The sequence below is a fragment of the Coffea eugenioides genome, chromosome 1, assembly GCF_003713205.1.
Source record: "Coffea eugenioides isolate CCC68of chromosome 1, Ceug_1.0, whole genome shotgun sequence".
Classification (NCBI taxonomy): domain Eukaryota; kingdom Viridiplantae; phylum Streptophyta; class Magnoliopsida; order Gentianales; family Rubiaceae; genus Coffea; species Coffea eugenioides.
Genome location: NC_040035.1, coordinates 24,679,177 through 24,702,018, shown reverse-complemented (window position 1 = coordinate 24,702,018; position 22,842 = coordinate 24,679,177). Strand labels below are relative to the sequence as shown.

The following is a 22,842-nucleotide window of genomic DNA, read 5'->3' as shown; positions in this document are numbered from 1 at the left end:
TTTGGATTATTTTGCCCCTTTTGCCTTGTTTACGCGCGTTATAAGTTCCGGAACGCAATAGCTCGCTCTAAACTGCACCGTTAGTCCTGGCGAGAGTTAGGCAGGCAGTCCGCTAACCCTTTGGTTCGCCTTAGGGGAAGGTGGGGCTGTCACATGCAGCTATTTCTCAGGGATCCGCGACCCTAGATCTGCGAGCTACACCTCGTGGATCTTCTCTGTCTTCAGTTTTGCACTTGTTGCTCCAATCTCAACTTTGCTATGTTTTTAGACCAATTTCAACTGCAAATTTTTTATGATGGAGGCTAAATTAACTCTTGTGTAAAACATGAAAGTTGTAATTCTTTGAGCTAATTTTCCAATGCATTAAGAATCATCTCATTTGGATCTTTGTAGGTTGAGAAATCACCAAAATACCTCTAACTAGTCGATACTTTATTTTAGCTTTTGACAAAAAAAATTTCCTACTGTATTTCAGCTTTTTGATGAAAAAACCTCATGAATTGGATTTTGATACATTCATAAGAATTGTAGAACTATGTCTTGACTTCAAAATGACTTAAGAATCACCTCAATCTGATACTTGTAACTCAAGATATAGCCAAAATATCAAGGTGTGCCAAAACTGTTAATCTCTTCTTGACTTGAACCAATTCAAAGGATTCCAAAACCTACAGGGAAAATCGTTCAAAACGTCTCTCACATTTTGTAAAATGACTTTTTTTGTCTCTTACTTTTAAAAGTGCAATTTTATGTCCCTTACAAAATCACATTTGTCAAATTTGGTTTCTACTTAGATTTCCGACTAGTATTTGCTGTAATCCACCATATGCCTTGCACGTGATCATTTTTTAAGGAAAAAATTGTCAAATTAAATTTTACATAATCCGATCCATATTCCTTTATATTTCACAAAATAAATTTTTTCGTCTCTCATATTTTACAAAATGAATTGTTTCATTCCTTACACTTTACAAAATGAATTTTTCCATCCTCACATTTTACAAAATGAATTTTTTCATCCCTCATTGATCATGTGTATGAATAGCTTTTTTATTTAAACCCACGTATATATCTATTTGATTTCACTTGAACAATGTGAATAGCATATAATATATCTCTATTTAATTTTGTCTAAATGAACTGTTCAACTGAAATCAAATAGATATATATATGAATTTAAAAATAATGTTATTTTTTCACTCATGTTCATTTTCTTTTACTCAAAAATTGAAAACAAAGAAAACATTTAATCCTAAACATTCTCGAGTATTTATATTGAATTAAATTTGGATAGAAAAAATAAAAAAAGAAAAAGTATGATAAAAAGAAATAAGTGATTGGCACCAACTTTGTGGCGCTGCTTGATAGACATTAGAGAATTTGCTAAGAGTCACATTAGATGGTTCTTAGGTGAGGGCCTGGTGGACTTTAGGCATGACAGGTGGTGTACCGACACCCTTCTCGCTAGGTTGGTGCCAGGGCATGATTAACCGCACTCATTGGTAGGCGAGTTATATAGGTCTAATGGATGGGACCTAGTTTGCCTTCATCAATTACTTTAGAAATTCTTTGTGTCTCAAATACTAAAGCTGCATATCTTTCCGGGTCGTAAGGACCAGTTGGCATGGATGGCTTCTTCCATGGGGGAGTTTTCAGTTTCCACAGCTTGGGAGTAGGTTCGGTTGAAAAGGAATTTGTCGGTGGTTGACTCTTTCATATGAAGTCCGGTGGTTCCACTAAAAATCTTTTTTTTTGCATAGAGGTTACTGAGATGATGGCTTCCATTGGATGTTCACCTATAGCAGAAGGGGCTGATGTTAGCATCCAGATGTTGTTGCTGTGGGAGCTCAGTGGAAACCAGTAATCACCATTTTATTGTAGGGCCAATAGCATTGGCGGTGTGGAGTTACTTCGCTAATTTGGTTGGAGTTTCGGATTAGGCAAGTGGAGTTATGGAGAGACTTGCGTTGTGGTTTTTCTCTCATTGTTTCATGTCATGGAATCATATTCGTGTTATTGTTCCTCTTTTGATTCTATGGTTTACTTGGAGGTCTTGAAACCAAGCCTGCTTTGAAGGTTTGACAATGTCGTTTGAACGTATAGTTTTTCAGGTATGTACTTTTATTGATCAGCTGAGGGTCAGGCGGTCTGTTAAAGCCACATTTCTTCATAGGAGACGCAGATTGTATTTGGGCTAAGAAGGTTAAGCCTAAAAGGAGAGTGGTTAAGTCACGCATCGTTGCTTGGGTAAAACCTCAAGGCTGCTCAATCAAGTTGAATATGGATGCCAATATCTCCGCTAGTGGCGCTTTTGGAGGTGGCATTGTTCATACGGGGAGGGGAATTTGGTGTTTGCATTCTACAAGGAATTTGGGGAGCAAAATGTCATCACAACAGAGGCTTTGGCATTAATGGCAGGTCTACTCCTTTGTAAGGAACGAAATTTAATGGGTTTTGAGGCGGAGGTGGACTTTTTAGCATTGGTGAGTTTGGTTTTTTCCAAGTGTCCATCACATTGGCCTTTATGTAACACTGTCTGGCATACATAGGCATTAGTCGACGAGTTGGGAGCCTCGTTGGTTCATATCTTCCGAGAAGCGAACTCGGTGGCGAACGCTCTTGCTTTAGCGAGTCTGCGGTCGGAAATAGTATTTTCGTCTGAAAGGGCTCTTCCGTCTAGGATTCAGTCTACCTTGAACTTGGACAAGCATTCAATTCCGTATGTTAGGCTTTGCCCCGTAAAGGAATAGTCCCCCTTCTTTTTTTCAATATTCCTCACTAGCTCTTTGTAACTTACTCTTTTGCAGACTCAATAATCAATAAAATTAGGGGTTGGCATCCCTGACCCGTATACGGGGTTTGCAAAAAAAAGAAAAGAAAAGTGATTGGCATTTTCAAATTTTAAGACAATTACAAGGCAAGTAATTTAACTGTTGGATTTTGGTGAGTAGAAATTTTAGATTTAAACTGCAATTTGTCAGCATGATTATAGAATTCAAGTTAGAACTCATTAATTAGATGTCCTTATTGTACAACTCAATAAATGAATTTATTACCAAATGAGAAAAGACCACAAATATTGAATAGTTCATATAGTGAAATTAAATAGATATATACATGGGTTTAAAAAATTATTAGTTTTAAACCCATGTATATATCTATTGAATAGCATGTGTAAAACTGTAATTAGTCTATTTAAGTGAAATCAAATAGACATTTATGCTATTCATATTGTTCAGGTGAAATCAAATAGATATTTACATGGGTTTAAAAACAAAAAACTATTCGTACACATGGTCAATGAAAAAAAATCATTTTGTAAAATGTGAGGGACTATGAATCAGATGATATAAAGTTTGATTTGACAATTTTTTCCCTAAAAAATGATTACATGCAAGACACTTGGTGAATTCCATCCAAAATTAATCAAAAAGCTAGATAGGGATCAAATTTGACGAATGTGAATTTGTAAGGAATGTAAAATTACACTTTTAAAAGTGAGAACGAAAAAAGTTATTTTGCAAAATGCGAGAAACGTTTTGAACGATTTTCCCAAACCTACATAAACAACACAAAATTGCATATCAACCCACACTTTTGCATATTTTGATTAAGAAACACTACTTGTATGAAAAGTAAATTATAAAGGAATTCAATTTTTCCATTTTAACTTAAAACATACCAAAAATTTAAACTAAAACCTAACTAAAAATAGGTAAAATATATGCTAATCATTAGTATAAAAATATCACTGCACTATCAGTGCATAAAAAGTTAATTCCATATATAACTAGTGATTGACGCACATTCAATTTGTGTGCAAGTGATAAAAAAAATTTCAGTTGAACTAATGTATTTAGATTCGTTATTTGACAACAAAATCTAGTAGTAGTAAATTAAAATAGTTAATAAAAATCAGAAAAAATGAAACAAAGCAATTAAATCAAGCAATCATGTGTTAGCAATTATGCTTAAATGATAAACACATATTTCATTAGTTGTGTGATGTTAGTTCATTAGTTATGTGATGTTAATGGTTGATTTGAAATGAGTTAGTGGTAAGAAGTTATTTAAAAAATAAAAAAGAAATTTTAAAAAGTGACATTAGATAGTTTACACCAAAATAATTGCTCCCGCTTTATTATTATAGAAAAAAATATGATAACAATTTTTTTATTTGAGAAAAGTATAAAATTTAATTTTTTTATTTCAAAAATTTTAAATTAAAAGAATACCGTATGCCCACGGCCCATGGACTCACTCAATCAAACAAATCCTCACCTGAAAGAGAGAAAAACCATTCTCCCCACACTGCCTCAAAATTCTCACAGTAACTCCACCTGCTGTGTGTAAATTTCAGCCGTTTCTGAAAGCTTATGAAAAAATTCAGACAATCTTCTTCTGTTCATCACAGTTTTCGTCGCAATTATTCGCACCAGAATTTTGATAAAATTTCAGCAGAAGAATACGCACCGGAGCATGCCGACTTCAGCCGCAGCCTCGTCATCGTCGGAGAATCAGAGCCGTCCAGTTCCCGAGGACCTCGTCGGACGGCTAAGCTCGTCTATGGCTTCATATGAGATTAAGCTTAAAGCCCTGAGAGACCTGAAGAATCAGATCATTGGAAACCGTACAAAGAAGCTTGCTTTTCTCAAGCTTGGTGCGGTTCCTTCCGTCGTCTCTATATTATCTTCCGCTACTGCCGCGGCCTCGTGCCGTGGTGGTTATGATGATAATTTGGATTCTATTATAATTCAGTCCGCTGCCGTAATTGGAAGCTTTGCGTGCGGATTTGATGCTGGAGTTCAGGCTGTTTTAGACGCTGGTGCTCTCCCCATTTTGTTGAGTTTAATTTCTCATCAGAATGAGAAGGTAACCTCTTATTCTTATGTCTTCATTTTCTAATTTCAGTTTCATTTCTTGTTATGTATTTTATTAAACGAAATTTCTTTAGAGATGCTCTGTTTAATCTCCCAAATTTTGAGCTTGTGTACACATTTAGGTTAGAATATGTTGAATTAAAAAAAATGCCCTTGTCAAGAATTTGAGGCATGCATTAAAGAATCGGGAATATATGTATTAGGAAATAATGGAATCAAATTTTTGATGAATGTAGACTAACTAAAGTTTTGAATGGAGTAAACAGCATTGAGGATGTTAATTACAAATTCTAATCATAACGAGGTAATGTAATCATTTCAAATATTTGTTGGTTTCTTGGTTCGGTAGGCTATTGTCTATGATTTCCTCCACCCTTTCCCAGTGCATTCGGATTTGTTTGGGCAATTCAAACTTAAATGATTATGAAGGTACTTTAAGCTGTCTGGTTAAGTAAAATTCTGGATGGTAGCTCATGTTGTGATTTTGATTCTGTTTTTGCTTTGAGATATTTACCCTATATGTCTTTGCTCAACTTTGAATAGGAAGCAAAGAGCTGAGCTAAGAAGAAAGGAAAAAGGTGAAAACTTAATTATGGAATTAAGTATGAGAGTATTGTCATATACTTTTCTGAAACTGATATTCTGTGATTCAGTGATGAATCTTTTGGTGTACTCATTAAGTGTCTCTTCGGTGGGTAGAAAATAGGAGGCATAGGGAATAGGGTTGAAAGAGAATCACAGCTGGTTTCTTAGCAAAGATGAAGAACAGGGGTTCTTGGGTTGGATATTTCATTGCATTTTTGCATTTACATAAGTGTAGGTATTGGGAAATTGAACCTAGTTGGAAGTTTAGGTGGTTTCTCTAATTTTTCTTGGATAGTATTTTCAGGAAAGGGAGGAGAATATGTTCCATTATCTTTCATTTACATCCCTCTTTCTTTGTTTTTAACTTCTTTGTAGCAGTGTGTCTCTGAGTTCTTTTCTTTCTTGTTTTGTTTTTGCATTTATAAAGCTGATAAAGTGTTGTGCAAGTTCATTTTTGTTCCACCTATAGTTGGCAAAATTCTTTGGAAAGGGTAAAATGCTTTGAACTAAAAGCCACAGCATCTTCAGTCTGTTGTGTGTTGAGCTGTGCAAGGACAGACTGAGCAGCAGGAGTTGTTCAAGTTAAATGATTACTACCAACACAATTTCCTCATGGAGTACTGCAGAACAGAAGTGCATCCATGATTGAGATGCCTAATTTGGATGAAGATTCCAGACATCCAACCTGGAAATTCAGCCTGGTTTTTATTGGGAATTGTCTCTTGTCATGTACTTAAGGTTGATCAACTGCAAAATTTAATGTGAATTGAATTCTCTGCAGAGTTCAAGTGTATTATGGTAACCATGACTGAGTTTTCCAGAAATGCATTACAAAGGAAGTTTTCTATAGTTAAATACGAGAGAGAGAGAGATTCTGTGCATGGTGGATTCTGCTCACGGCATTCATTATATTGCTACATTTGTTGAAGCCTGTAGGCAAATGCCACATTTTTTTTGGTTTCTTTAACAGCATTTAAGTAAATTTTCTGAAACCACTGTAAATTCTATTGAAATATGAGATGGACCGGAACCACTTGCCTATTGTAAGATGCTTGTGGGCACATAATTTTTCAATCACTAAATTTAGCAACTCTATTATGATTTTCTTGATAAAGTTATGATGAGAGGACATAATCAAGTGGCTGTGTGAAGAAAATGCTATCTATGCAAATACAACAGAATGACTAAGTGATGAATGTGGTGTATGTAATAATCCTAATAGTTTTGCTATCTGTAGGCATAAAGATGCCCTATGCATGCATATCCATGCATGTGGTTTATCAGTCAGTGTACAAGGATTTTTTATCACATGTTAAATGGCGTACTAGCTATTTATGCCATCCTAGTTTTACACACATATACAAATATTATTAAATTGTTGGATCTGCAGTGTATTACTTCACTTCTTTAGGTTTAGCATGAAGTAGTATGACAACCTTGCCCTTTCTTTGCTCATTCAACCATTTGTGCTTCCTTGTGACAAAAGTGTCATATGAGTGAAATTGAGTACCATTAAAATTCCATCACAGAAAATGTACGAGTGTATAGATGTGGGCTTGCAAGAAAGTGGTACTTTGGTCTGGCCGATACCTGAACTCTTGAAAACTTATACAACTAACCTATGCATAGGATATTTTCTTTATTGATTACATGTCATAAGATAAATGTGAATAAGTTGTGCGTTTAACTTTTCCTGTTTGCATGGGAATTTCTATTGGTTAACTTGCATAATTGGTAGTTTCCTGCAATTATTCTTCTCCTTAATTGTCTCTTTTTGTATTTCTTATATAATTTAGAACTAATGTAAATCTGACGCTTCTCTTATGGTATAAAGTCATTAAAAAGTTCAAAAGTGCATCACTTCCAAATGGTGAAGCATCCATTACGTGTTTGATAAGTATTCAGTAAAAGGCCACAACAAAACGTACTTTTGCGAACTTGGCATATAGGTGAGGACCAAGTGCTCCAATTTCTTATTGGTATAATTACTTTCATTAGTACATGTGTCAAGTTGCAAATACTTGCAATTTAGCTTAAAAGAAACATCCCAACCTCATGTAGACCACTACTCTCAGTGAGGTTCATTAAGGGCCAGTTATGGATAGTGAAGATCATTAAGCACCAGATATGTGGAGCATTGAATGTGATACTTCGCATTCAGTCCTTCTGGGTGCGATGCTTTGAATTTGATCTAATTATGTGTTTTTTAATTAGTTTTCAAAAGAATTCCTAGCCTACTGTAACTTAGTATTCCAAACAATTCATGTCATAGCAAATTTTGCATCGACTTTTGACCATTTTCAGTTGCCTGAAGATCATTTTCAGTTATGGATGGTGAAGATCATTAAGCACCAGATATGTGGAGCATTGAGCGTGATACTTGCATTCAGTCCTTCTGGGTGCGATGCTTTGAATTTGATCTAATTATGTGTTTTTTAATTAGTTTTCAAAAGAATTCCTAGCCTACTGTAACTTAGTATTCCAAACAATTCATGTCATAGGAAATTTTGCATCGACTTTTGACCATTTTCAGTTGCCTGAAGGGCCACTTGTCTTAATGAAGTTCATAAGGGCCAGATAACAATTTGTGATGTTTCTGATTTAGTCCTGTTGGGTCCCCTGTTTTGAATTTGATGTAGTTGTGTTGCTTCCAAATAGATTTTTCAACTAAATTCTTAGCCAATCATAGCTTTTCATTCTCAAACAATTCATGTACCAGGAAATTCTCATTAACTTAATTCTTTTCATTTACTTCAATAATCTCAAGGGAGGCATCTATTTATCTATTTTTGCACATTGTCTTTCTTCCACTTAGTTTTTCGTTGGCATGGGTCACTAAGGTTAGAGATACATGGCATTGCTTCCTCTGGTCTTTATGTAACATCACTTTTGTCATACAGTAGACTTTTACCTCTTGTCTGTATTCATATTAGTTGAATATGAGTTTCTTGAATGTATTGCATGTTGAGATTCTTGTTTGTAATCTTAATAGTGGTAATCTTGTCCCAATCTGTGTATGACTATAACTTCATGTACTTCACTTTTCAGGTAGTTGATGCTGGTGCTCGTTCATTAAAATTGATATATCAGTCAAAATTGGCTCCAAAATATGAATTTTTTAAAGATCAAAACTTGGAATTTCTCCTTTCACTATTGAATTGTAAGAATGAGAATGTTACTGGACTTGGTGCTTGTGTCATCACACATTCCTGCAGGACAAGTATTGAGCAGAGGGCATTGAATGATGCTGGAGTAGTAAGGAAGCTCATTAGTCTTCTTGGAGGCTCAGTAATTCAGAGGGATTCTAGTTTGGAATCTCTAGCAGCCATTCTGAAAGAAAATTCAGAAGTCATTTTGAAGTTTGTGGGGCCTGAAAATGGAAGAGCATTAAATGATGTTATTGAGCTAACAAAGGATAAGCATCCTCGAACAAGATTGCTTGCATGCATGTGCTTGGTTGTAATAAGAAACGCTTTGCCTTCTTATCTTCAAGATTTACAAATCAAGACCAAGTTGGTTTTAATTTTACTTGAGCTTCTCGATGATCCTGGTCAAGTTGGAGAGGAAGCCCCGTTTGTCTTGTCTAGTTTAATTGTGGGAAAGGAAGATATGCAGAGGTTAGCATTTCAAGAAAATGTTATTGATAAACTTTGCTGCCACTTGGAGAAAGGTTCTCTACAGGCCAAACGCCTGCATGGAATATTTCTGGCATTGGCTGATTTGTGCTCCCGGTTGGAATCTTGTAGGACTAAGCTTCTATCTTTAAAGGTCAGTTGACAGTTTAGAGGTTCAACTTGGTTTGCCACTGCTTTTCATTCTACGCCAGTTTAATTTTCATTGTTGACTTATTTGCGTTTGAATTTGTTCTCCTGATATTGAATTACTTCTTCATGCACAAAGGGATTATACTGTAATTTGTCAAATTATCATTTCAATAACCATGAGGAAAACTGAGAACTTGTGTAGTAGCTAGAATATTTGATCATTCTTCCTTGCAGCAAAGAACAGGTGTCAGTTTTTATGCACTCTTCCTGTCAGTTTGTTATTTAATCTGCCTGCCTTTCTCTTTTATTGGTTAAATGTGCTTTAATACCTTAATCAGTTCGCATATATCAAGGATTCCAGAAGAACAAACTGAAAATGCTGACTACTTCATGAAATGTGTATATGTGGAAAAAATGAACATAACTGTATTGTTTTGCACCTCATTTTTGTAAGAATTCGAATTGTAATTCTAGTATGAGATGCGTCTTTTAACATACAGGTCCTCAACCTCCAGGCACTCCATCCCCTCCTCTCTGCCACCTAACCCTCGCTAACTGCTGCCAAATCCCTCTCCTGATCTCTGCCAGCCACCCTTCTCTTCCCCTTCCCTCTTCTTCCCACTTTCTTCCTGCAACCAGATATGGGGAGGGGGAAGGAGCAGGAGAAGGGTTGGTGGGAGGGAGGGGGGAAAGGAGGAGGAAGCTGCGACCAGATCTAATGCCATCTTGACTAATAGACAGCTACTAACGTCCAAATATTGTTCTGTTCTTGTGTTTTTAGTTGGCATGGTAGCGCAAACTATCAGGTGATCGTTGGACTTGGGCATACTACTATTAGTTTCCTTGCTGTCTGGCAATTTTTTTTGGGGGCATTGGTGCGTGGCCACTCTAGATTGACATTTGTGGACAATTTTCTTGATTGAACTTGATGGGTATTGTTTTGTTTTTGTCGAAACCATCAAGTGGTGGAACATTAGACTAAAAGTTCATTTAGATTCTTGTACAGTATCAATTTTGCCTGCCATCCTCTGTATTAGTTAGGTTCTTCCTGTTCTTGTGTGAAAATCTTGAAATTTTAAGTATTTTTGAGATTTAGTATTGCAAGTGCACTAAATCTCTGGAGAGAGGGGGGGGGGGGGGGTTTGTCCATTCATGGACCACTGTCATCGTAATCTTTACTTAACCTCCTGATTTGATTCAAAGGGATAATGGAGCATCATATGTCAGTAATAAGATAGCAGTTATTGTTTACAAGAACGTGAAAAGTGATGGTGAAAAAATCATGCAGGCAAAATAACAGTTTGTAAATTGGCCTATAACTTCAAACCATTACTCAGACAACATAACTATATGCAAGATATTGGGAAAAGGGGGAAAAATGAAAAAGCAGAAAAAGAAGACCAGAACAAGAATGCTTAGGTAACTGGCTGAATAATGATGGATAGTGGTTTAAAGTTCTTCTAATCGCATGAACTTCTCTCAGTGGTGGTCAATGACCAATAACCTCTTAAGATCTATTTTTAGGGATCCTCCAAGTCTTAGGAGGTTTTTTACAAGTATACCCTCTTCTACATGGTTAATTGCATTTTTTGACGATTTTCATATTAAAAATGTATCACAAAAAGATTAAGTATATTATCTCTCGACGTAGAGTAGACATAACTGAACCTCTATGAGTAAGCTGACTAAAATAATTGTCATTTGAAGAGCTTTCACCAGTTTACGAAAAAAGAAAAAAATTTAATAGTGAAGCATAATGAATTTGCAAAGATTAATGGTATGCCTGTGCATAAGCCAAATGGTTTTGTATTGGACAGTAGTGTTATTTGGTAAATTAGTCATTCAGAATTGTAAGGTATAGTACTGCATTGATTATGACATGATTTTGTGTATTTACCTGCTTTGAATGGGTATTTTAAGAAACCTTCTGTAAATAAGTATTCAGGTTAATATTGCTAAATTTAAATCATGTTTTGGTATTCACGAAACTTCAGAGGCTGTCAGTCATCTAGTGATTGTCTGCCAATCCAGTGACTAAGCTGGAAATCCAGACGACATTTCCTGACCTGATTATGCATATGTACTTTATTGTTGGTTAACATTATGACGTTGGTCAAGGTTTACTTTGCCCTGTACTAGGATTCTTAGGATGCTTTTGGATTACCAATTTTGTGAAACCTTACAAAAAGAGGGCCAGCTAAATTTCAAACATAAGTGTTGGTCGACCAAGTTAACCAAATGTGTTTAACAAGTCCTTTAGGATTTGCTTGCAAAATCTTTTAGGACTTCATGTCTAAAAAACTATAAACATATTCAGGCCATGATTGGATTATGGTGGCTTATCAACAAGCACTTAAGTTTGATAGAGCCTTTTTCTCAAAAAAGGGAAAACAATGTGCCTAGTAAGTACTTAATTCCATTGCTTAGGAGCATCCTTGCATGATTTTTGACTTTCAATATCTATTCTTTATAAAGATTTAAGTTAAAATGTCAAACCTTTTTTTTTTTTTTTAAACGATTTTGAAACCTAAAAGCTATTCCAAAAGCACCAATTTTGAGCGTGTCCTAAAAGTGATTTTGAGAACCAAAGTTGTACACCTAAAATCATTGAACCATTTTTGCCAAACCCTTTAAAAGGTGATTCTGTCATCTAGAATTTTTTATGTAGCAAAAGCACTGCACTTCCAAAAGGGGGCCATAGTCCTTGAAATTACTGCCAAACAAATATGACATTTTAGACATTCACCTATATTGTTGATAAAGATCCAGTTTCACTTTCTTATAGATACCAGCTTCAGTGCAATTCATACACTCAATGAAGAAAGATGTGTATATGAATTAGTGGAAACGGGATAATCAATTCCAGACACAAATTCACTTTGGTTGCATTGGATTGAAGCCTTTAGATTTGGAGGTCTATTTCAAATTAAATGTGCTTTGAATTTTGAGATTTGAAATTCTCACTAAATAGATTACTTTGTTTGGAAATGAAGAGAGTTGGCAGAAGTGAAAATAGCATGCTATAGTTGACTTTCAAACGGTTTATTAAAGCAACCAGACATATAACCCCAACAAGAAAAGAAAAGGAAAAAAAGAAAGAGACCAAGTTGATCGTCTTCTCCAAACTTCCTAATTTGCCCCACTGTCTCAGAAAAGAGATAAACAGAAACTGTCTGCTTTCCATAATGCTGATACAGACTTTGGCTGAGGATTATAAACCCAAATCACCCCAAATCCCTCAATCCAAAAGCCACCTACAGGATTTTGTGCATTATTGTTATTTGTCATCCAAATCAATGAAAACGGCCACATGGGCCTAAAGTTTATACAGATCTATATGTCAACATTCCATTTGTGTTTCTAATAGTATGTTTTTGTATGTACCGGCCTTCTGTGAGTGTGCTGGAGTTGGGTCGGGCTTTTGAGCATAACATAGTGATGATTGATGTTTCTTACTTCCATCCACTCTTAATGGCCTTGCTTTTCTTTTTTTTTTTTTCCAAATTATTTCTTTCTTCCACTTAATTGTACAATTTTCAGCTTAATGTGGAAGCTGGAGAGGAATGTAGAAATGCTAAACAAGTTAGAGGAAGTACAATCATGCATTTAGTTTCACTTCTTATAGTCTTTGCTGCAAAATACACGTCCATTGAGATCTGCCTGGACCTTTTACCTCATATGTGATGATTTCTGTTTAATCTTCAATTTTTGTTATTTCGTCACTGTTATTTATACTGTCCCTTACTCTTGTAAAATTTGAGCTGTAAGAGTTGATTTTGGCGTTCATGATGTCGAGTAATGTGGTTTCTTTGAAACGCAGGCTTTGCAATTTATGGTTGATGCTATGTCACACGATAGTGCTGAAGTACGTGCTGCAGCTTGCATTTGTTTAAAGAATGTTTCTCGGTCCGTTGAGGTGCGTCAAATCAAAAGCATAGCACTCCTCATAGTTTTTTTATCTGGTAATTATTGCTGATAAATGGCATTCAGAATTTAAGTGCAGGTACTTTTATGAATGAAAGTGTCATTAATCCTGTAGTTCAACTTCTGTGTGACACCTCAACTTCAGTTCAGGTGTGTACTCTTTTTTATTGATTTTCATATTCTCACTCATTTCTTTCTTTCTTTTTTTTTTCTCACCTTTACGGGTGACATGAAAATTTTCCATCCTTCTCTTCTTGACTGGTTTATAGATATTTTAATATTAATGCAAAAATGAAAGAGTCGAGTGAAACTTCTTGTTCTATAAGTATCTATGTTGCTCACTAAATGGTTAAGGCTTAGTTAAATTGTTTCACCATTGAATAACTTGTTGAGTGCTAGAATTGATTAGTATTTTGCTTGGATCATGGTTGTTGCAGTTGATGTGTTCAAGGAAATATGCCTAGTGGGATAAATTGGGAGGAAACTAGAAATTCTTATGTCCTGGACTTAGAGATTTTATAACAGTAGAATTTGTAATAAAAACAAAATAAAGTGTAGGAAATCGTAACAAAAATTCCAATTATTGTTTATGTCATAGTACGTATGAAAATATTTCCACTCCAGAGTGGGATAGAGACCATTCTGCAATGAAATGCTAACTAAATCAAAGCTGAAAGAAAGCAATCCTACCCAGAAAAGCTAACTTGTTTGCAACTACACCAACAGACAATGGTGGGAAGATGTTGCCAGTCAGCTTCAGTGGGTTGTGCTCATAGTCAATCCTTTTCTGTATAGCAGCTCCTTTCTTCAGCTTGTTGATTCTTGAGCTTTATAACTCCAGCTCGAACTTTCTTGACCAAATAGGACTAGGCTAGCATAATTAGTTGGAAACTGCCAATTTTATTGCTTTTAAATGTCTACTTCTGCTTATAAACCTATTTTTGGACTTCTGCCTGAGATGCATACATGAATGGAGGGGTAGCACGAATTTTTAGATTCATCACAAATAGTATTCACTAACTTCCATTTTGCAATCAAGTTTTACACTAGATCATAAATGCCATTGAACTAATTTTCATTTGGCAATCAAGTTTTGACATGTTTGCTTTGTTTGGCATCATATTTGTGTGATCAAACATTTGTGGTTTAATAAATTAGTGTCGTATTCAATGAGTCAAAATAAGTCACTGATTAATTCGTCTTGGACCCTTACAAAGACTTGAAGCCCATGCAATGCTTATGCATTTGAAAGACCCTACCGTGTCGTATTTGAATGCATACCTGAAAAAAATCAATGGGAATTAATTTTCTTTTATCTTTCTATTATTTATGTCCTTCCTTATATGTACCCAAGATACTTGAGAAAATAGCTAATAATTTGTTCTGATGGCACCACTTAAAATTATGAGTGACACACCCAATAGTTGTGGTTTTAATTCCTCATGTCCCTTATTGTTTTCTGTTTCGCATTATAAATGTGAAAGGTTCCTTTCTCCACTCCTTTATGGAACATTAAATAATTTAGTGAAAGTTCTATTTTAACTTTCAGGTTGCCGCCCTTGGTGCTATCAGCAATGTAGTTGTTGATTTCATGGTGCAAAAAACAACATTCATCCAATTTGGGGGTGTAAAACAGCTTGTTGAGCTATCAAAGTCAATGGATTCAACCATCAGGATGAATGCCGTCTGTGCTTTGAGGAACTTGATGTTCCTTGTCAGTGACAGGTGTAAAGAAGCAATTCTCCTGGAACTAACTCAATCAACCTTAACAAGCCTAATATGCGGTACCTATCATTCAATTAATCTGTTGTTATGTTTCTTTTGTGATTACCTTACACGTTTACAGTGTTAAATTCATCTAAATTATTTATTGTGAACCCTGCAGATCCTGAGGCTTCCGTGCAAGAGCAAGCTCTTGCCCTTGTTCGCAACCTTGTTGATGGATCTACAGATGGCATTAGACATGTCTTTGCAGACAATTGTTCTCTATTGCGTGCTGTTGTTAGGCAAATCCAGAGTGCTTCAAAAGTTGAAGTTGTGATCCAGGTAAAATCTGTTTTTAAGTGAAGATGTGGTTATTTACTGTTTAGTGGTGTTTGTCAAAGGTAACTGCAAATGAATGGGGGAAAAAATAAAAAAGTTCCTGCATTTAGAATTCGAAATAATATCCATTTCCTTTACCAGTGAAGCTGGAATGTTCAGATTGCTGATTTCTACTTGTAATTTCCTGACTAGTAACCATTCTACGAGACATCTAATAGGATTTGATTACTAGGTTGCATGCCTCAAGGAAGGTGCTATGCTGTTTACTCTTTAAAGTTGGATTAGAAGAATTAGACAAATTAAAGTGTGTTTAACTTTCTAAATGGCTGAGACTTGTATAACTAAACTTATTGAGACACTAGCCAGTGGTTATGAGATGCTTCTGCAACAGAGTCAATAGATTGTTATTGCAGATGCTGTGAAGAAAGGTACAAAAGGAATCAGAAACGAAAACCAAAAAGAAACTGGCTATATCGGTGTTAAAGTCCTGCAATGTGAAAGGTAACAGAAGTCCTAAAGGGTGATTTGTTTTCCAGGAACCTTAGTAAGGAAACGGGGACACATTTCCTCCGCCATTATTACTTTAGTTGGTGCGCAAACTTAAGAACATGCGGCTCCGTTGTTTGCTGAGTCATCATGATAATTGACTATTAGTGGATATCTTAAGACCATTGTGTCTGAGGTTTTCTTAGATTCCATTACCAAAGCATCCCCTTCCAAATTTAGAATAAAATATTGAGAAGAAGCAAAAGTAGATTGAGTTTTGAAAAGAGTAGGCTAGCAGACTGGTAACAGGGATAAGATTGCTGAGTTTTCTTTTGCATATTAGAAGGGATTTGGGAAGTTGGGCAACAGACCTGAAATGGGAGGCTGGGTGTTTAAAAGAGGTGGTTGGGGAGGGTGGGATGTTTAATGGCTGATTTTATTACATTGGCCAAGCAGACGGGAGAAATAAAATTTAAAAATAAAAGACTGGTGATATCTTTTCCCATGTACTTTGTACACCACCTAAACACATGCAGGTATTGATTTCTTTAATTCCTGAATACATCATTCCTGGGATGAAATGATTATCCTTCAAATCCATTCCAGGCAAACAAAAAAAATCCAAGCTACATGTTGTATGGAATACTTGTTTGATGAACTTTTTACATATGTGGCATTTGAAAGTTGAAGAATTTCCATGCTCAAAATGTTGTGGAGAGTTACACTCAAAGATGTACCGTGCAAGTAAATTCGTCTACACTGGTGTCATGAGCTTCAGTTCAGAACCTTTTGGGGTTTAGTGCTGCTAAATTGTCCAATGGACCCTAGAAGTTAGGACTATACTGTGGTTCTTTTCCCTGAAAAAGGATAAAATGAGGACTAGTGCTAAACTCAAAATTGTTTAGAAACTTAACTTGACGAATGGGTATTAATTTTTCAAAATTATTCTTTTATGTCTTCCAATGTTTACTTGCCATCATTGGGTTTAGTATGATGGCATTAGGAACTGTTATAATCGTTTCCTTTTTCCTTTCTTTTAAAGAGGATTGATATTCAATATCATGGACCGTACCAGTAAAATTGCTGAGAAGGATCTGTTTTCCTTTTCCTTTCATTCTTGAGAAGTCAACTGAAGCATGCTGAAATCTTCTGAAGGATCTGTTTATTGCAAATTAGAAAATCTGACCCTCTTTTGTTTCCAGTATTATAAACACAAAGTGCATCTCTCTTGTGCGGACTGCGTTGCTCCGACTCTTCACTTTGCCCCCATGTCAGACTCTTTATTTAGCACTAGAATACCCAAGTCCAAGTAACATTATTTGTGGAATGGGCCTTCTGAATAGCTTTTGTTGCTTGAATTGAAATTCTGTTCTTTTCTCTATTTTGTCTGCATGCAATGCTTGTTTATAAGTTTATGGTATGTATAACAAACGCATGATAGAGTGCATCACCTGGACTGGATGACTAATAAGAAGAAAAGTAGAGGAAGATAATAAGATGTTAGTTGTAAATTGACAGACAAAGTGGAAGCTAGTTTCCTGAATTATTCTGAAACTACTCAGGTTGCTGCCATCAATTGCTACAGTTTTGGATGTGCTAAAGGAAGATTACTCGTAATCAGTAAGAGGATGTGTTTTACATGTCAAGGTTCTAAATTGAAGCCACAGCATGGGGCTTTTAATTTTCTCTCATCATTCCTTAGGAGAGTTGCCTCCAATACCAGTTCTGGTTCATGAAAGATACTTCTTTTGCAACCTATACATCCAATGACAAATTTTATCCGTACATAACTTGCTCATTTCTAGTTCACAGATTTCCCACCGTCATTTAAGGCTAAATGAGCTGTTGACATAGTCAGAAAATGCTATGCTGATTCACAAATTACCATTGAAATTCTTGTAGAGGTAATATTACGTGCTAGATGAAGTGACATGGTTATTGCTCTGACTCAGTAAACCACCCCCCCCAACAAAATAAAAAACCAAAAAAAGAAAAAAAAAGAAAAATCTTAAACGTAATTTACCTAACTTTTTGGGTAATTCAATGGTCTTACTGAAATTTCCAAGTCCTACATTGGCCACTTGTCATGGTAGTGGAGGGTACGTAGAGATTTTGTATCCCAAGGGGACAGAGTAGCTAGTTGTGCCAGAAACTAGCAACATTAACAGAATTAATCGTAGATGTTACCTCTATTATTACAGTTATCAGGGTATTGTTTGTAGAACAAGAAGCTTTTCACTCTGCTTGTTTGGCAGGACTTGCTACTGGATATGGTAGTTTGAATTTTCTATTACATTCTTCAGATTTTGCAAATGAATGGCAGCTTATACATCTGTCAAAGAGTTTGGCTAACTCGTTTGTAGGGAACACGCAAATACAAGTTTTCAAGGGCATTAAAGGAATTCTTCAAGGGCAGATGCATACTGCCAAGGTCAATTGGGTATCGTGAGTTCACCTAAAAAAAAAAAAAAGAAAGTAAGATGAGAATATATAGAAAATACTCATCTGCTGATTGAATTGGAAGGTTTCACTCAAGTAGTAACAGATTATGCATAATGATTACCTACGGTATTGTATGCTGATATTTATGTATGTTCACTCAACTAGCCTGTCTTCAACTGACTCAATGTGCATTGAATTGATAAAAAATACAAGAGTCAATGTCTACAACCAACCTCAGAACTGTGCAAAATTGGAAATAAAACGTATAGAGTTTAACTGCCTGTAGGTAAATAATTATATGCAGTGTAGAGTATAACCACGAGTAGGTAAATAATTATGGGTGTGTTCACATAGAAAAAGAAAGTAAGATAAGAATATATGGAAAATACTCATATGCTGATTGACTTGGGAGGTTTCACTCAAGGAGTAACAGATTATGCATAATTATTACCTACACTATTGTATGCTGATATTTATGCATGTTCAAAGGCTGGTATTACTCAACTAGGCTGTCTTCAACTGACTCAAGAGTGCATTGAATTGATTGAGAGTACAAGATTCATTGTCTACAACCAGCCTCTGAACTGTGCAGAATTGGAAATAAAATGTATAGAGTACAATTGCCCGTAGGTAAATAAATATATGCAGTGTAGAGATAACTGCCAGTAGGTAAATAATTATGGATGTGTTCACATAAACAAAGAAAGATAAGAATATAATAGAAAATGCTCATCTGCTGATTGAATTGGAAGGTTTCACTCAATGAGTAACAGATTATTCATAATGATTACATACACTATTGTATGCTGATATTTATGCATGTTCATAGGCTGGTATTACTCAACTAGGCTGTCTTCAACTGACTCAAAGTTCATTGAATTGATCGGAAGTACAAGAGTCAATGTCGACAACCAGCCTCAGGACTCTCTAAAATTGAAAATAAATTGTATAGAGTATAACTGCCTGTGGGTAAATAATTATATGCAGTGTACATTATAACTGCCAGTAGGTAAATAATTATGGGGCTGTTATTGAACTAATATTTGATGTAAATTTGACTACATTAGTAAATGTTTGTAAAATGATTTGCAAAGTATTTGCCAGTTTTGGGCAACTATTCTGATGAAATGGCATTTACTTGATGTTTGAACCCCCCCCCCCCCCCTTCTTCTCTTTATTTTCAATTTAGTTCATTATCTACTGATTGCCTCACTAAGTAAATTCCTTCTTGCTTTGAATTAGTACACATGCTGAGATGTTGTTATGTAGGGTATGTATGTCCTAACTAATGTGGCATCTGGTGATGAGCTCCATAAAGAAGCAGTGATGGATGAACTTTTCCCAACACTTCCAGGAGGCCCCCAATCAATTGTAATCAAGTTTTTGCAGAGTAATGAAAGCCAATTACGTACTGCTGCGGCTTGGACTTTAGTAAATCTTACTTTGCCCAATAGTTCTGGTTCATTTGGTCGGGCTGTGAAACTAAGGAGGGCTGGCATAATTTCCCAGTTGAAAAATATGATGAATGATCCTTGCTTAGATGTAAAGGTAAATTAGCAAATATCTCAATATGAATATTGTAATTGTTTTCACCAGATGGTATCTGTTGACTGTATCCTTTCAATTCTCTCCTGATAGCTTCGAGCAAGGACAGCTTTTGGACAAATGATGACATTGGGTGATGGCTCACCTTGACTTTTTTTATCATACTTCAAGCTCAACAATGAACAAGAGGAGATTCTGACCTATAACTGGTCCTTGGGCTTCATCATTTGTTGTAAAGTACTATGTTTGCCTGTGCTACCAACTAGAAATGGTAATCCTTACTCGAGGTGTGTATTGATGCTAACATGGCTACTTAAGTTGGACACTGACTGCAGCCTCAAGAAGTAATCAGGTTCCGATCATCATGTCGACGAAGTGAGTACCATCTTTAATTCATAAAGATGCAGTTCTTCTGAAAAGTGTTAATTAGCCGAGATGTTTGTAATCTTGCTAGACCGTAAAAGTATATATGAGCTTGTTAGACGCAGTATCTTGGAACTTCTATCTCTTGTTTGATAAGAATTCTTTGGTTGAATACATTTTCTGTCAGCTGTAGGATTTAGCCCCCTGTCTTGAAGATTTTATATTATTCCATGGTATGTGCTTGAACTGCTTCTCTACGTTAATTTTTCTCTTTGCAGGTGTAAATGATTGATATTGGTTTTCCCCACTCAAATGCATCGTGGGGAGCTTGCTTGATTTGTGACCACTGCGAGCAGGTCATACACAAATTTGATTCCCATGATGACACCGTTCATCTCATTTTTGAATTTAAATTGTTTGAGTACAAGATAGATGTTCTTGCATTGCTGCTGGGATTTCTTCTCCAGCATATAACTTGTGCAACGGCCACACCTCTCTTCAGGGTGTCAGAGGTGGAAAAGTGGTCTCATACTCATTGTAATTATCTGCCAAGTTGCAATGTGCATATAGGATGAATTTTATCATAAATGTCATAGGAAGTCAAATTTTGAAGGTTGCTTTGGGGAGTCACAATTGCTACTGATCCCTTCTTTGGTTACTGGCATCATTTTCCATTTAAGTTGAGCTTTGTATCTTTTGACTTTGAACAGGATTTGGAGGAACGTCTGGCTTATGTTCAGTAATGCTCCTTTTCTTCCTGATCGGGATGTCTGTCTTTGTTTTTAGTAGTCTGCTTATAGTAATTAGTTAGTGTAAAGTCATTTCTTCTCTACTTTTCCTACACCAAATAAGGCAAACATGTTTAACCCGTGTGTTCATGGGTTTTCAGTGAAAGGCTTGCTAAACTTAGTTGATTAATTTGATATTTGATGATGAGACTTGAATTTTAATCAGAATAATTGCATACAAGTTATCTATAAAGTTGGATGCAATTATTGCACAAGCCAGAAGGACAATAGGACAACATGCCCCTTGAAAACCAACATGCACGTCGGTTTTTTTAAGAAGAATCAGCTTGGGTCTGTGAATGCCTAAGACGATAAACATTCATAAGATGAAGAACTGATTTGAGTAGATCCATTGTCAATTCGGGTTTCTGATGGGTACCTGCCCTTGGGGTAGGGACTGGAGGGTTCGAACAGTGCTAACTTGCATGACTGATGGGAGCAGAAAGCATAGGACAGCTCATAAAACTGCACAGTTGTCTATCAGAAATTCATCAGATGCTTTATCTGTAAAAAGATGTTGCTATGAATCCGCAACAGTGATAGAGGGAGAGAATAGATCAACTTAAGGGAGCCAGCAGCTTTGTGTGCCTCCTGTAGTTTTTCATGGTAATGGAAAAGTCTTATTCCTGCAAACTTGAAGGGCAGGAAGTAGGTTACCCCAAATAAAAAAAAGAAGTAAGGACTAGTAAAGGTTTCCTCCTCTTTTCTGAAGTCCATGTATCCGTGCTTTGATAAGGAGAACAATTTACTAAAGATTATATGAGAGCATGTAGTTGCAAGTATTCCTCTTGATTTTTTGTTTTTTTTTTTTGGGGGGGGGGGGGGGTATTTATTTGTCAAGATCTAATATTAGAAGAAATCTAGAACCTATAATCTTCACTTTCCTAGAGGTACTTGATACCTTGAGGATACACAAAGCGTTCAAAAACTCTCTTAGACGAGTATATGACAAGTCATAAGTTCAATAAACTTTTTTTATATTAATACAGCAGTATAAAACTTTAAATGTGTAAAAGAAGTCTAAAATTATCAAAAGATCCCTCCCTACCTTCCTCTAGTTTGTTGCTAGTTTGAGTTTACTTTTTACACGTCAAGTATTATGTTCAAAGGTGGTGGCCCTTAATTTGAGTCATTCTATAATACATGACTATTACGTTGGTGATGTCAAACGATTGAATTCCAGGAACCGCAGAAATTCTAGTACATCACATTCATGCATTTATGATTCGTGTGATAGTATTGATACTCCTGAATGGTGTTTAATTTGCTCGTAGCTCTCGCTTGATTTTCGTTTTCCTTGTGATGGGCCCTATAGATCAAAGCACACGTTATAGTCATGTTACCTTTTAAGAGGTTTAAACTACCTTTGCATGCCATATGCATGCTCATCTATCAGTACGTTGAGATTCCGAAACTTAATTACTCTCACGCTTGTATCCAGCTTAAGGCTTTTGTTATTAATGGCTTAGGTTTTACTCTATAAGCAACAAGCCCTGTTCTATAATTTGAGTTTCTGCTTATTTATTATAACATGCCAAAGAAAACATGGAGGATGAATCCACTTGTTCTCAAGTATTGGGTTAGTTGGATAGAAAAAGTATTTACACTCAAATATTGCTGATGCCAAAAAGGTTAGAAGGGACAAAAAATTGTGGCCTATTTTCAGATGTGATACTTTCTCATCTCAAAGTCTTTACTTATGACAATGGAAGTAGGGGAAAGTTAAGATGCCATCTTGTTACTTAGTGTCCTAATAGGAAATTTCAAAAATAGGGAAATACCAATGGTAAATTATCAGACACACTTTTATTTAGTACTAGTAATACCTTACGTGCTTTGCACGTGAATATGTTTTCTCAAGAAATAACATCTTTAATATATACTAACTTTCTTTGCAATAATTTTGATTGATAAATTATATTGATAAAAAAAAGGATGTGACAAACAAAAATAAGCAATTGCAAGTCATATACAATGTTTATTGCATTAAAGAAAAATCCTAAATGGTCATTGTGCGTTCTA

General features: G+C 35.7%; 1 protein-coding gene across 3 annotated transcripts; it reads left to right on the top strand.

Moving 5' to 3' along the window:
- Positions 1-4,281: 4,281 nt before the first annotated feature.
- LOC113752128 (armadillo repeat-containing protein 8) lies at positions 4,282-20,789 on the top strand. 3 transcript variants are annotated; one of them, XR_003464870.1, is made up of 9 exons: positions 4,282-4,872; positions 8,514-9,233; positions 13,050-13,145; positions 13,220-13,303; positions 14,703-14,937; positions 15,039-15,199; positions 19,394-19,672; positions 19,763-20,044; positions 20,311-20,789. XR_003464870.1 is itself a non-coding variant. In XM_027296266.1 (8 exons), the coding sequence occupies exons 1-8, from the start codon at positions 4,480-4,482 to the stop codon at positions 19,817-19,819; spliced, it is 2,025 nt and encodes a 674-aa protein (XP_027152067.1). In that variant the 5' UTR covers positions 4,282-4,479; the 3' UTR covers positions 19,820-20,218. The 3 variants fall into 3 exon arrangements, 1 of the variants encoding a protein (XP_027152067.1); XR_003464871.1 differs by lacking the exon at positions 4,282-4,872 and adding an exon at positions 7,818-7,864; XM_027296266.1 differs by lacking the exon at positions 20,311-20,789 and having other exon boundaries at positions 19,763-20,218.
- Positions 20,790-22,842: the final 2,053 nt, after the last annotated feature.